At 38.0% G+C, this 15522-nt stretch overlaps 1 protein-coding gene across 3 annotated transcripts in view; it reads left to right on the top strand.

The window, feature by feature from the left end:
• The window catches only part of ROBO1 (roundabout guidance receptor 1), a 1916411-nt gene that overhangs the window by 1864837 nt on the left and 36052 nt on the right, over positions 1-15522 (top strand). For all 3 annotated transcript variants that reach the window (XM_044072442.1, XM_044072441.1, XM_044072443.1), the window contains 2 exons: positions 7091-7351; positions 14229-14641. In XM_044072442.1, coding sequence (XP_043928377.1) covers positions 7091-7351; positions 14229-14641 — 674 coding nt within the window. The remainder of the gene's footprint in view (positions 1-7090; positions 7352-14228; positions 14642-15522) is intronic.

Genomic DNA, 15522 nt, shown 5'->3' with positions numbered 1-15522 from the left:
TTGTTACACACCTTCCTACTGGTCCTGTTGGGATAGTTTGTCAGAGTATTTTCACATGCTTATGTAAAATGAAATGTCCTGTATGAAAAGCAGGTCATGAGCACGCACAATAGTGCCTTATTAAAATGTGGGTACACTTCAGACATTCTTCTTCTTATCTTGTCCACTCAATTATATATCTTGTCTGTACTTCTGAATGCAGTCCAGAGTTCACATTCATGTTTGCAGAGTCTCTGTGGAGCAGAGGCTTGACATCAAAGTATAAGAAATGTATGCCTACTCACAGTGCACTCAGACTGTAGATCCAGTGCACTCAGACAGACTGTAGATCCAGTGCACTCAGACAGACTGTAGATCCAGTGCACTCAGACAGACTGTAGATCCAGTACACTTAGATAGACTGCAGACCCAGTGCATGCAGACTGACTGCAGACCCAGTGCACTCAGTGTACAGATCCACATATTTCACCAAAGGGTTATCAAGAAAGCAGACGTAAACCCATAAATCCCTGTAAGTTTGCTTCCTTGCAGGTTCCTGTGTTAGTCATAGGTGACTGTGTAATCAGGCATACAGATTCTAAAGTTACCAGATTGGACAAGAACAGACTTTAAAGTTCTAGCCTGGTGCAGAGATCCATGCTGTCACAAAGGCCCTGAAGCCCTGTAAACCATACAGATATGATTATGACGTAGTGTTGGCCAATGTGAGAGTGAATGGCCTGCAAAGCTGTATCCAGACAGACATGCTGAGAGAAACGAAGGATCTTACTGTGCATTAGTTAGAGGCACGGAAGACATTATTCTTGAGTAATAGCTTTCTTAAATCCAGAATGATGTCTGGATATCAAGACATGATAACTGGCTTTGGTGTCAGTCTGTAGAGAAATCAGTATGCATCAGCCTGAGATGAGGTGCCAGGTAGGACTTACTGTTTCACCAGGGATAGCTCGCACCTCTCATGGTATGAGATGGCTTCCTTATAATGGTTAAAGCTTTTGTTACCCTCAATGTGTCTGCTTAAAAAAGAAAAGTTCTACTGGGCACTACAACATGACAAACTGAGACTCAAATTTAAACAACATCATGGTGGCAGTACTCAATGCTAGGAATATAAATGGAAAGATGTAGACAACATCATGGTGGCAGTACTCAATGCTAGGAGTATAAATGGAAAGATGTAAACAACATCATGGTGGCAGTACTCAATGCTAGAAGTATAAATGGAAAGATGTAAACAACATCATGGTGGCAGTACTCAATGCTAGGAGTATACATGGAAAGCTATAAACAACATCATGGTGACAGTACTCAATGCTAGAAGTATAAATGGAAAGATGCCAGAACTTGTGGTCCTCCTGCAATGTGAACACATTCATATTTGTGCAGTTACATTTCAGTGCAATCAGAGAACTTCCGCAGTACCAGGGTTACAAACTATCACACCTTCTGGTCTCTAAAGTGACTGCTGGCAGAGTATCTGTATTTCCTAGAACACAATCACCTCATGTCAGATTACCCAGGGTCTACAGCTCTTAAAGATTCAAATCACCTTTACCAAATCAAAATATTGCTTTATGTAGAGTCCCATCTGTATCCTCTACAAATCGTGGAAATTATATTAAAACAGCTGAGAGATTACATATCAAACCGGCTATTTTCTTGCTGTTTTTCCTAGACTTTATTAATATCAATGTGTTGGAGAAAATTGTAAAACTGCCCACTAGAAGTTCAGATATCCTTGAACCTATCTCTCACCTATACCTCATCAGACATCTCCCGATCCCTGGTTAAATTTAACCACAAGTCAGTATTTTTTTTTCTATCAGATGTAGCAGTATTACCCCATCTCCAAATTGAGACCACTTTTAGATAGTTTTCTGTGTCAAAACCACGTCAACTTGTATAAGACTTAGACAAATTTCCCAAAAGTCCATCAAAAATGTATCCAATAGAACTAAAACATTCACATCTGGCTTTTACTACCACAAAAACAGTTACATAGAAAACTGAATACCCATCACCCTAAATATAATGGTAAATTCAGAAATTAGCCTCTCTAATGTAATTTTGATATTAATGAACTCTACAACAGAAACGAAAATAATGAGAAGTTGTAAGAAATCTCCATCAGTCCGCGGTGGTGCAGTGGTTAGCATTGTTGCCTCACAGGAAGAGGTTCTCCCGTTCGATTCTCGGCTGGAGCGCCTACTGTGTGGAGTCTGCATGTCCTCCCCGTGGTCGAGTGACGGTAAAAGATATGCAGGTATGTGCGTGTGTGAATGGCCGTGCCTTCTTTGAAGGTTGGACATCGGGCTGGCAACTCGGCACTGTAAAAATCTACTGCCAGTCATTAGCGGACGGGAGTTCCACTGTGGCGACCCCAAACCGGGAAAAGCCAAAAGACGTGTGTGTGTATAAGAAATCCCCATCACCAACCTCACGACTACACTAAAGCATGCCAACAAGAGATTTAAGGGCATTATTAGAAAAAAAAACAAAGTGGAATATGAGCTTAATGTCACTACAGATACTAATGGAAGCTAGCAATCATTTTTCAGTTATGTCAGGAAATTAAGGAATTATGTCCAACAATTCACTGAGGCATCCATAATATCAAATACTCTTATTTAGACAGTGTCTTTGCTAACAGATTTAGTGTTAACTCTTTCCTACTATCCAACATTTTGTCCCATTATCCCTGAAAGTGTAGATTCCCCTAAAATCACTTTGGAACAATTCTCAAAATCCCTGTCAAATGCTAAAATAAATTCCTTAATGGGGCCTGATCACATGCTGGTCTGTATTCTCAGGGTCCAGTATGCAGTTTCAAAACCTCTGTTTAATCCATTCAGCATCAGCCTATACACAGGGTTTTCTTTCTGATGCCTAGAACATCCAGTGTGACCCCTCCGCACAAGGGTGGCCCATGTATGGACCTTGGTAATTATATACCCATCAGCCTCACTACTAGACTTATATTTAAATGAATAGAATGTATTATAGCAGAGTTTATAAATGGAGGCATAGGCAACCTAACTGATATAGACCCCAGTCAGTTCCGTATTAGGAAGGGTAGCTCCTGTCTCCTAAACCTAGTAGACTTCCACGAAAAGGTTACAGAGGCTGTGGGCAGTTCCTGCTGCTTATTTAGACTTAGATAAGATGTTTGATATCATCTCATCGCTATTATTATTGAAAAGTTGCATAAACTTAATTCCCAGCATTGAAAGGTTGCAAATTAGCCATCCAACAGATCCCTAGTTTTGAAAATTTCTGGTACCCTCTCTAAACTTAAATTCTGACTTGTGGGGTCCCTCAGTGTTCTTAGCTGGTCCTTACTTTCTTCAGCATTTGTTTTGCAGATATTCAAGCCAATGTCCCAGAAGTCTGTTTGGCCAGGTTTGCATGACCTGTTAGTTGGGTACTATTGTTATCCTGTTATATCAAAACAGCTCCAGCAAGGGCTTGGATATGTATATACCTGGTGTCTGAAAGCAGCATCATGTTAAATGTTAAAAATTGCACCATAGTAGCATTTGGCAAAAAAAAAAAAGCTTTCCCTTTGTACATTACAAAAGGAATTTATTTTCAGATAGATGCTGTTATAAGAGACCTGGACACTTAAATGGGCACACTCTATCTGTTTATCATTCAGTCATCGTTTCCACTGCATTTAAGAAAGCCTTCTGTCAGACCAAGTTAATTTCCAAGAGAATATATCCTCAAGATCCTAGGAAGTTATCATACTGCTGTATACTTCTGTTACCGAACCATCATTAAGTACAGTACCCCCTGTACAAATCCAGGTATATTGCTCCAGTGGTAAGTTCCCAGAGAGATCTAACCAAGAAAGTTAAAGGCCTTAAATCCTTATACTGTCCCAATAGGTTAGTGTAACTCTCCTTGTATGTGAAAGCCTACTGGCTCATACTGTGTCTTGTTTTGTGAGACCAAAAATACCCTGTCCTGTATGGCTCCTATTTCCTTGCAAAAATAATGGACGTACAAACACCCACACTAAGGACTTAAAGCTCCCCAACAAACAAACAGGACTTACTAGTGGGATAGGTTTCTAACTCATTGTTATTTCCATCTTATGGAATAACTAACCTCTAACTTCAAAGTACTGTCTTGATTACCTTTAAGGCTAGTCTATGGGTGGATGTAAATTTACCCCAAGTTATCATATACGGGCCTGCTCAGTTAGCTAAGCACTAGTAACTGCTCGAAAATGGTGGCAGAAACTGTAATGTGCTACTTAAAGGTGCACGTGGCTAGGCATCTTATAATTACTATTATTGTCAGCACTTGGCATGAATTACACAGTGTGTAAAATATGCCAACAGAACTGGGAAGCTATCATGTGGCACACATTTATAATTATACCTTTTTTAATTTCTCCAAATCTTTTGGGTCTCTAATACCATGATGGGAATGGATGCCATACCTTCATACTGACTTGGAAGATGTACATGAAGGACAGGTATGGGCAGTACTGGATCACAAATCACAGGCTGCAACACTGATGAAGTGTTTACTGTCACTTCATACAGAAGGTAAGGTTCCACAGGGCTAGGGTAATTTTAATTGTTCTGTATTGGTACAGACAGTGTAGTCTCTAGTGCTGTAGAAGATGCAGATAAAAACTCATATCATGCTCTAAGGCTACCTCTGTGGGAATATTTCTTGTTTCATCCATCATGGAGAGTATACCTGAATCCATGTGCTCCTGGGAGCTCCTCTTCCCAGCATAACCACATATAGACTACACAGGGTAGTTAATTTAACTCGGGAGGGTATTCTTGTTTATGTATGTTGGTAAATGTCTCGACTCTTTCTTGCATGTATTAATAGTAGTATTGTATTTGTTAGTTGTGTTTATTCCTCTACTTGTATGTGTTGTTTCACTTTCCTTTGTAATCTCAGGAATTGAGCTGATGCGTAAAATTCTGTTTGGGCTACACGTGTGTAGTTTTTAATGACAATAAAGTTTACTTTGACTTTGACAAACCAGAGTTTCTCAAGGAGGATGTTGTATATCTTCTTATCTTCTCAGAGACCCGCTACTTAGAAAATATGTTAAGGAAAATTATGGACTACATAGCATAAAGCCAGTCCATTCTGTGCTCCTTTTACTCAAGTTCTTCAATGTTTGTCAAGAATTTTTGACTTGTGGCTCAGCTAATCATCAGCCGAAAAGCACCCATGTGCCATATGTGAGTTTTATACCTGGTAAAATTTGTCTTTAGCTTCTGCTAAAGTCTGCAAGGCATTCCTGCGGGGTCCATTTGATCCATTTCTGCATGGACTCTGTGTTTTTATTTGAAGCCTGACTGTCATCCTTCTTATGTGGCAGCCACCACCAGTGTAAGTTTGCAGTATGGTAGTTTTTCTTAGTAGCTGTGACTTCAGCCAGAATGATTTCTGTACTGCAGGCATTGTACAGCCATCCTCTTTGTCTAGCTGTTCACAGGAAAAAGGATCTCATTGAGGTTTAACGTATTGTTTATGCCTATGGTCACTGCCAGGTTGAACCTTAGAAAAAAAGGTGAGCTTCCGTGTTGTCTATAAAGTACTTCAAACAGGCCAAACTCTTGCTGGACATGATAGATACCCACAGACATCAATAGTATTGTATGGACAGGCATAAAGATGTTAAAGAACATAATCTGTTGTTTGTTTTCTTTGTTCCCCAGCAGTAGGTTGGATAAATGGTGGCAAAGCTTCATTTGGCCCTGTTGTTATCAAGCTGTATTTCTTTTTTTTTTTGCAAAAAGAATGGAAAGGATTTATTGTGGCTACCCAGTGTTCATTCCACCAGGGTTCTGGCTGCTTCAGCAACCTTTTTCCATAAGGCTACTTTGGATGACATTTTCAAAGGAGCCAGTTGGTCATCTTTAAATACTTTTTTAGTTGGACAATGTGTTTAGGTCTAGGTCCTTCTTTGGGGCCACAGTGCTCAAGGATACATTTCTGTAGTTCAGTCAGTTAGGAGAATTAGTTAGGGGATTTGTCATGAATGTTAATGAATTCCTCTTAGGACAATATATAAATGATGTATTTAACTTACTTTTACAGCTAATTTGAGAACTCCTCCTTTGTTAATGACCCTTTTTCTATTCCATTCTAGACAGAGAAAAGTAAGTTGGTATATCCATCTGTATTTGTTGTAACTTGGTCAGGTAATGGGAAATGGAGGACAGACATGTAGGTGTCGTGGGGTGAAGGAGTCGCTAAAGTAGCCTTGGAAAGTAATACCCACTGAACCCAGCATGCATTGTATGCTTTATGTGGAGAACTAATGTAGACTGAATTCATGAAGCTCGTCGAATGCTATGTTTCTGTTTTCCATTTAGCGAGGTGATTAAAAATCATACTAAAGAAGAGTAAATAGGAAGGCTCACTGCATATCATTGTTAGTTGCTACAGCAGCTCCCAGCGTTGTTGCTTTTTTAAATCTTGCACATTTAGCATTATATAGTACTTTAAATGGTTTGTATTTTGAACAGAAATAAGCAGTTTTACATTTTATATAGATGTATATCTATATATATATATATATATATATATATATATATATATATATATATATATATATATATATATATATATAAAGAGAGAGAGAGTTTAGCATCATTATCCTGAATCACATTTGCTTGAGTCTACCTGCAAGATGTCCTACATCCCGATGTCATACATGTCCTACATCTACATCCTACAGTGATGGAATGCTGAACACCGACATGCCCAACTGACCAATCTCAGCCCCTTCTGGACCCATGTTAATGCTTGTTCCTAGGTTCAGAGCTGTAGGGAGTTTTGAGGTTCAGTGTTTATGCCAGGTATACTGGAATTCAGCATTCTGACTTTTCGCAGAAGTACATCGACCATAAGATTATTTGAGTGCATGCAATTCAGGATAATGAAGGTGACCCTTATACATTTAGCTCAGGTATATCTATGCCAGAAACTGATCTAACAACATTCACTTAATTTAGTGCATTTGTTGGCTAAATATTTCTTAGGCTGCTGTAACCTTTGTGGAAATTTTGTGCAAATACCAGTATGTTTTTTGTTTGTTTCTTTGTAGTTATGATCATGAAATGCCCTGCCCATTGCTTCCAACAAGGATGTATCTTCAAAGAGATGAACTGGAAGAAGAAGAAGATGAAGATGATGAAGACCGAGGTCCTACACCACCTTTACGTGGGGCAGCATCCTCCCCAGCTGCGGTCTCATATAGTCACCAGTCCACTGCCACTCTGACCCCTTCACCCCAGGAGGAGCTGCAGCCTATGTTGCAGGACTGTCAGGAAGACATGGCACTCATACATCACCCATCAGACAGAAGGTAGAAAGTTCCTTACAGCCTCACGTGTTTGTCATTATTCCATAGGATGGGTTGTCTTTACTGTGGTACCTCTTATTGATATAGTGCATGCAGATGATGTAGAATATGGTCAGTACTTCCTTTTTAAAAAAACATTTATTAATTTCATATATATTGAGTAAAGACATGGGTACACATACATTAATGGAAATAAAAGAAACCATTACATGTATTTTTTTTTTTACTTTCATGCATTATACATGTGTATTACTTAAACAAGTGTCATTCACCCCCGCATTACATAAATTGCTGAAGTCCAGCCATAGCTGAAATTTTGCTCGTCTTCGTGAACATTAAAAATGTCTGCAAGTATTGTTCCCACAGATTCATTTTATTTCTATGTACTTCGCTCCTTCCATTTTCTATCTCATTAAAACATGCAGTACTTAACTTAGATTTATTTTCTAGTGATTTTTTTTTTTTTGCTTTCAATAGCACTAAACTCAATAAGAGCTTAATGTGTGTGTCTAAGCAATGAATTCTCTATATCTCAGCAGAAAATAATCTTTTCATTGTTTCCAGTAATTTGCTCCCTAAGCATTTCTGACAAAGTACCCTGTGAGGATTTAAAAAATTTGCCAACTCTTTACATTCCCAAAAACATGTTCCCAGTTGCTACTAGTTTTCCTCATTATACCTCCAGCATTTACAATCTATTTGAGGAAAAATTCTCTGAAGTCTGCTTGGGGTATAAAATACTTATGCCAAGACTTCCATGAAAAATCACAAACCTTCTAGATTTTGCTGCATACTTTTGAGCCATGCAGATGTCCTGCTATTGTTCTTTTGTATATTTCATTTCCATTCTCACTTGCAGACTTTGCGAAGTTCTTATGAATGATTATAGTTACTATGTATTATTTAATACGCCCTATTAATTAGCCCTTTTTCACAACACTGAAAGCTCAATCAGAGCTGATCTTTCATATCTCTGAAGTATGGCGCTCTTGGAGTTGGTATATATATATATATATATATATATATATATATTATATATATATAAGTATGGGGGTGTGGGGATGCACAGGAGGCTTGCCCCCCCTGCATAAAGAAGTTTTAAGGAGAAGGGTGATACCTTTCTCTTTGCCTATACTCTCTCAGTCCTTTGCGTAGACAGTCTCAATATATATATGTATATAAGTATGGGGGTGTGGGGGTACACAGGAGGCTTGCCCCCCCTGCATAAAGAAGTTTTAAGGAGAAGGGTGATACCTTTCTCTTTGGCTATACTCTCTCAGTCCTTGGTAGCGAAGACAGTCTCAATATATATATATGTATATAAGTATGGGGGTGTGGGGGTACACAGGAGGCTTGCCCCCCCCCTGCATAAAGAAGTTTTAAGGAGAAGGGTGATACCTTTCTCTTTGCCTGTACTCTCTCAGTCCTTGGTAGCGAAGACAGTCTCAATATATATATATATATGTATATAAGTATGGGGGTGTGGGGGTACACAGGAGGCTTGCCCCCCCTGCATAAAAAAGTTTTAAGGAGAAGGGTGATACCTTTCTCTTTGCCTATACTCTCTCAGTCCTTGCTAGCGAAGACAGTCTCAAATGTGTAGTCTAAGGTTCTGCTTGGCTTTTTACCTTTCCTTCCCTATTTGCTCCCCAAACTTGTCTGCTTTGCTGATTTTCTCCAGTACTTTCCAGCACCTTATTGCCTGTTTTCTGAGCCCCTACTTACAGTCATCCCTATTGGTAAAATGTCCTTTCTCTCTTTCTTCATTAATATGTTGGCTTAGTTCTTAAATACTTTCTGCTACTTTATAAATATAATATTCTGTGTGGTGGCTGTTCTTTTCCTTAAGGGCGTGCTCTCAAAATCCTAGTCTCACCTTATTTTGTGATCACCATAACCATTTCAGCATGATTTCTTTCTATTTTGATATGTAATCTTCTGCTTGTATGTCCCGAAGCACTTAGAATAAATGACAAAAAGACTGGACTTATGTATACTAAGTCTGAGAAGGCATTTCATGGAATATTCCCTTTTCTCTGAGGTATGATGCTCTTGGAGTTGGTATATATAAGTATGGGGGTGTGGGGTGCACAGGAGGCTTGCCCCCCCCCCCGCATAAAGAAGTTTTAAGGAGAAGGGTGATTTTTTTGAGATTCACTGTTCTCTGAGTTTTCCAGCTTTTCGGCACTCGGCATTTTGAGTGTTGTCATTTCAGTAAGGTGTTCTTAACCGTATAGCTGTAAAGTACCCTTTTAATTCTTGTAATCATAAATCACCTTATTCTGTGGGAAGAAGCAAATTATCCCACCCTCTTTCCCTCCCAAATACATTTCTTCAATTCTTTATTAATTATGGTCCGCATCTTCATGTGGTTTTTAAAAAATGCTTGACCTATATATAAAACTAAAGGAAATGGAAAAATTTTCACTGCTTTTAACTTATTATCCATATCTATAGTCAAGAGTCACCAACTTGTCAGTTTGTGTGTAATCTTTTGTTTAGTCTCTCTCCAGATATCCGTAGCTACCATAAAATAATTATTTTTAATCCATACACCTAAATACTTCATCTTATCATGTTTCCATTGGTATTGTTGAACTAATTGAACACAGTTTGCTGCTTTAGTCTATGTTTTATCTTTGTTTATTTTATATCCTGAAAAAATTGAATGCGTCTCAAACAGTTCCACAGCAGTTAAATGCCCTTTTCCAGATTTATCAAGTAAAAAATAATATAATTTACAAATAAGGCTATTTGTCTTCCTTATTTTTCTTGCCAATGGCTTTAAGTGTAAAGCAAATGACAAAAGGGAAAGAAAATTCCCATACCCTGGTTTCTCTATTCAAATACAGCTTCTTAGATAGGATCATAGGTTCGTGGGTTTTATGGGTTCATAGATTAATACTAGGCTAACTGTCCTTGTGGGACATTTTAAGCCTAGCTAATTACGCCATGTGAGAATCAAACCATGCACTTTGTGTTTGTCAGGTAAACACCTTGACCATTATACCGACCTCCCATCTTTATTATTGCCTTTGGCCATTCATAAATCTTTCTAATTAACCCAATTATTTTACCAGGAAGGCAAATGCTACCAATGCCCTACTCATAAAATTCCTGCTGACTCTGTCAAATTCATTCTCTTCATCAAGACCCACAGACAATGGTAGTGTCATTTTACAGTCTTCCCTCTGCATCATCATTGTTCTGTTAATGTTGTCAAATGTTTGCCTCCCCTACCCAAAACCACATTGATCCATATCTATCGGTTTTGGCAAAACCTTGACCATTCTCTTTGTTGGAATAAATGTAAACATTTTACAGTCATGGTTCAAAACTGGAATTGGTCTATGTGAAGCTGGGTCTGAAGAGTCTTTACCCTCTTTAGGTACTACAGCCAACAAAGCTTTCTTCCAGGATACTGGTACTGTCTCTTCTTTTATAATATTGTTAAAAAAACTGTTCAGATCTTTATCATTTTCTTCATAAATTTCTCATGAATACTATCTGTTTTTGGACTAATCGCCATGTTTATCTCATCACCTGCCGTCTTAGCTGTTAATTCTTGAGCCTCATTTTCCTCTACCCTTGGCATTGTTATGTGTGACATACTTCATTTATTTTCACTGAACTGCTTGCTAGTTCTCCTTTATGTACTAATGATGGTGTTTTTCATGCAAATGCCTCAGAGTTTATGATTCAGTCATTTCCTAATTCATCACCTGCACTGGAAGACGGACTGTTTCCAGCTGCATAGCTTTGCTGCTGCAGATAAAAGCTGCTAATAGTTTAACTAATGAGTGAAATAACTATTCTCAAATGGTAGGAAACTATTATTTACATGCTTTCCATTTTCTGGAATGTTTGCTCAGAAAAAGAAAGAAAAAAAACTTTTCAACTTGTTTGTAGCACAAACGAAGAGCATTAGACTATTCCTTCTCCTGTTTAAAACCAGGGGAAACTGCAATAGTTTAATGTGCACATCTGATCAGTACACTTCCACATCCTTCTCTCAGCAGCCCTTTGCCTTCTTACAGTATAAACCCCATTACAGTATAAACCCCATATACATTATAAACCCCATATACATTACAGGCAAGATAAACATGCCTTCTTACTCCAACATCAATAGCAAAGCAACATACTTTGCAATGGGAACATGAAATTTTTACTTTAAGAAATCTGTTATACATATTACTAAGAAAAAGGAACTTTTTTACTAACCATTACATGCTCAGTTCTTTCATCGTTCTTAACAAAATGGGAATTATGCTTTAGAGTACTTCCACTAATTTACCGCAGTTCACAGACTTCCAGTCATTTCTAGCAACTTCCTGCAGTGGCACAGTTCTAATGTCCATTTGCATCTTATGGAAATGACTCTAGCAATCCTTCCATATTTTCTACTCTGACATTGCTGCTGGTCTTTATCATGATCATCCTCATCATCATCTTGACCAGCCGATGCCAGTCTTTACATTATTGATAGTCTTTTGCCTTCATCATCTTCATCACCCAAGCCTGGTCTCTGACTCAGGTCCAAGGTACTCCTGATTTTTTTCAAGTCAGCTCCAGGGCTTATTTCTATTGCTTAGTCATTTTCCTTTGGAATAATGGAAAATGTTTTAAGGTAAATTGTGCCTGTGGTCTTTGCTCTTGTCAGAGATCTGAGAAACAGAGTCCCCTCCAGCTTGCTGGGTCACTCTTTTTTGGGTAAACTTTGCTTTCTCCTTGGCTTGTTCTCCATACAAAAGCTGCAGCAGTCAACCTGTTCTCAGACTACAGCCATCTTGGAATCCATCCTTTATTGTAAGGCTCAGGTTAGATGCTCTGACTGTCATCTTAGCTAATAGATAGCAGGAATTCCTTGTTAAATAGTTTCCCACTTCTTTCTGCAGTCTGCTGCAGTTGACTTTATCTGTTCTGTATATTGCTGAATCCTTCCACCAGCTTCAGATGGGAACCCATTCCCTAAATTTAATGATGTGTGTGTATTTTTCCCCTTACATCACCGTTTTGTAATTCAGTAGATTAAAATTTTGTAGGAAGATAGCAAGGTCTAAGTGTTTTATATATCTGTCATACATAATCAACTGGCATTTCTCCTAAGTTTTAACTAGATATTGTTGCAGATTTGATCAGCAGTGTGAGTTAATCTGTTTCATATAAGAATGTGAATCTCAGCTAAAGATCATAAAGTTTAATAATTAAGCTACTATCAGTTTATTTTTCAGAAGATATAAAACAGGCCCTTCAAAAAACCCTGACTGGCTTTTCAGCATAGTTTAGTTTTTTTTCCAGAGCATTTTGTCTTGAATATGCAAGGTAGTTTTGTGGGACTGCTGTTACATGGTTATTTCAATTCCATAGGTGAAGGCGAATTCCTTATCAAATCACTTCAACACTCATATAATTGGAAAGATTTTATGCATATGTAACAGAGTTATAGTGCTGGCTGGTACAGAAAATAAACATTTCTGAATGTGTGTATTGTCACTGCTGAGTGACAGAGAGCAGTACAATAAGAGAAGTGTTCTGTTTTAGTGATTTCACATAAACAGATGAGCTTGTCGATTACACTAGTGTTTGCAAAATGGGGCATTCAAATCTTCCTTCTCCCGTCAAGGATATTTTGTCAAAAATGCAAATGAGAGAGCAGGGCAGTCTCAAAAGGGAAAAAAAGCAAAGGTGCCAACATTATGGATACACAAGCACATATCCTGATAATGTACAACCTGTATGTATTTGTTGAAATGGATATTTGAAAGTTCACTATATCATGTCTGTAAAGTTTCAAATAATGAAGTCCCAACTTCTTTAAAAATGTATAACAAACTATGTCATATTAAATAAAAGCGTGCAGGGAATATGGTATGTGGAAGGGCTTGCCCCTCCTATCACCCAGGGCAGTACATAATTTGATTGCAATTTACATAATCACCAAATCAGGATGTCACCGTAGCATGTCTTGATTTTGCATACCATAATCACCAAACCAGCTAACACAAATGCATGGCAGTGCATATATGTATTATAAGGTTAGTCTGCACTTTGGAGCATACAGTGTCAGCTCTTAGCTTTGTTTGTAAGGCAGCTTGTACATGCTGTCAGCACCTTCAGATTGGTCCTACTTTTGGGTACTTCTGCAGGCTCTTCGCAGAATGCTGACCTTTTTTTCTAGATTTTTTTTTTGTAAGTCCATTTCCTGTGCCATTAGCTCTACCATTAAAAACATTTACATAATTGTATTATACCAGACAATACTCTTGCTTTTGTTTAAATTTCTGACTATGCCAGTTACGTGTAGTTATATGTTGCCTTACAACCTGCTGTTGCACAAAGTGGTTCTGAAATGCACATGTTCTTTTAGATAATGATGTATTTGCACAGAAGTCTGAGGAGAAATGCTGCTGTCATATGGATTTTTGAATCAGTAATCATCATAGAACTGTGCAGTAATGTACCTGATGTAGTTGTAATGGAGAACATAAATTTTTGTTAGGTGGAAGAAAGTCAAAAATATTTCAAATAAGGTTTAACTTTGTTGTATGGCTACGGGAAATGAGTGAAAGGTTGTCTGATTTGTATATAAATGCATCCTTTGGAGTCAGAAAATCACATGCCAGTTTTACTGCTCTTGTCTTTAAGACTAAACAGCTTCTTTGGTAGATACATGCAGTATTCCACATAAATACACACATGCATTCCTCACCTTATTTGAAATACAATTAAAGCATTTTCAAAACCAAGTCACAAATTTTGATATTGCTGCTAATACTTGTGCAAGAGCTGGCTGTGTAGTCATAATGTTTTGTGACATGTTGATGTGCTGTTTTTCTCCTTAATAGGTGTAACATTTCTTTTCTTTATTTATACTTAGGCGTCATCCAATTAGCCCACCTCCTCCTCCTAGACCCATTTCTCCTCCTCATACATATGGCTATATTTCTGGACCTATTGTTTCTGATATGGACACTGATGCACCTGATGAGGAGGGAGATGAAGCAGACATGGAAGTCGCTAAGATGCAACCAAGAAGAGTTATGTTGCGTGGACTGGAGCAGACTCCTGCTTCTAGTGTTGGAGACTTAGAAAGTTCTGTCACTGGGTCAATGATTAATGGGTGGGGCTCAGCCTCAGAAGATGACAACATGTCAAGTGGACGGTCGAGTGCTGTCAGCTCTTCTGATGGATCATTTTTCACAGATGCGGACTTTGCACAGGCTGTAGCTGCAGCAGCAGAATATGCTGGGCTCAGAGTAGCCAGACATCAGCTAGGAGAAGCTGATGGTGGTATGTATTTAGTTTCTGCTTGTGTTTATACTAGCAACTGTAGTATCTGGAAATTATTCATAACTAAATGATATGACAGTGACAGAGTTCTTTTGCTGATGTTAAGGCCAATTCTTTTTCATGATTCCTTGCTCAGTTCCATAAAGGTACGTATTTAGAGTCCTATAATCCTTTTAGAGTTTAGTTGATATCCTTAGAGATGTTATATGGAATACATGTTTTCAAATCTATTATTAAATTCTTATTTAAAATCTGTCACAGGATGTACATAGATGACAATGTATTTACATTAAGCATCTGGTTTGCATGTAAATGTGACAGATTTGTTAATCTGACTTAGTAATGATTAGTATATGTAAACATGGTTCTATATTATATAGATGAAAAATCAAAACGTCGAATGCTCACATGAGCGTAAATGCAGAAATTTGAAATCGCTTTTATGGGGGGCTGCGCTCCCCACACCCCCTGCTGAATATATATTCCAACTCCAAGATCACACTACAGTGATGAAATGGCAATATTCCGATCCTCACTGTACTGTGATCCAAAAAATTAAACATCAAGTTTCTGCATTTACGCTCATGTGAGTGTTTGACATTTTGACTTTTCGTCGATCTAAAGTAGACCCTGTAAACCTTACTTTAGGAGTATATTTATGTGGTATATATCTACTGTTACAAGGCAGCTACATAAAAGCATTGTGTTGAGTATTTCTTGATATAAGTATTGGGTAAAAAATGTGTGATAACCGCATATCCTCTAAATAGATATACCTGGGTTTAAAGATGTTAGTTGAGGTAATGTTTGATATTTGCTCTGCAGTCTTTATTCGCATTTCTTTCTTGTTTTTCTCTTATTATAGTTTCTGTCTGATATTC

This window comes from Protopterus annectens, chromosome 5.part0 (assembly GCF_019279795.1).
Source record: "Protopterus annectens isolate FY-2018-M chromosome 5.part0, PAN1.0, whole genome shotgun sequence".
Classification (NCBI taxonomy): domain Eukaryota; kingdom Metazoa; phylum Chordata; order Ceratodontiformes; family Protopteridae; genus Protopterus; species Protopterus annectens.
Note: the sequence above shows the minus strand (reverse complement) of the source record. Positions and strands in the feature narration are given on the sequence as shown.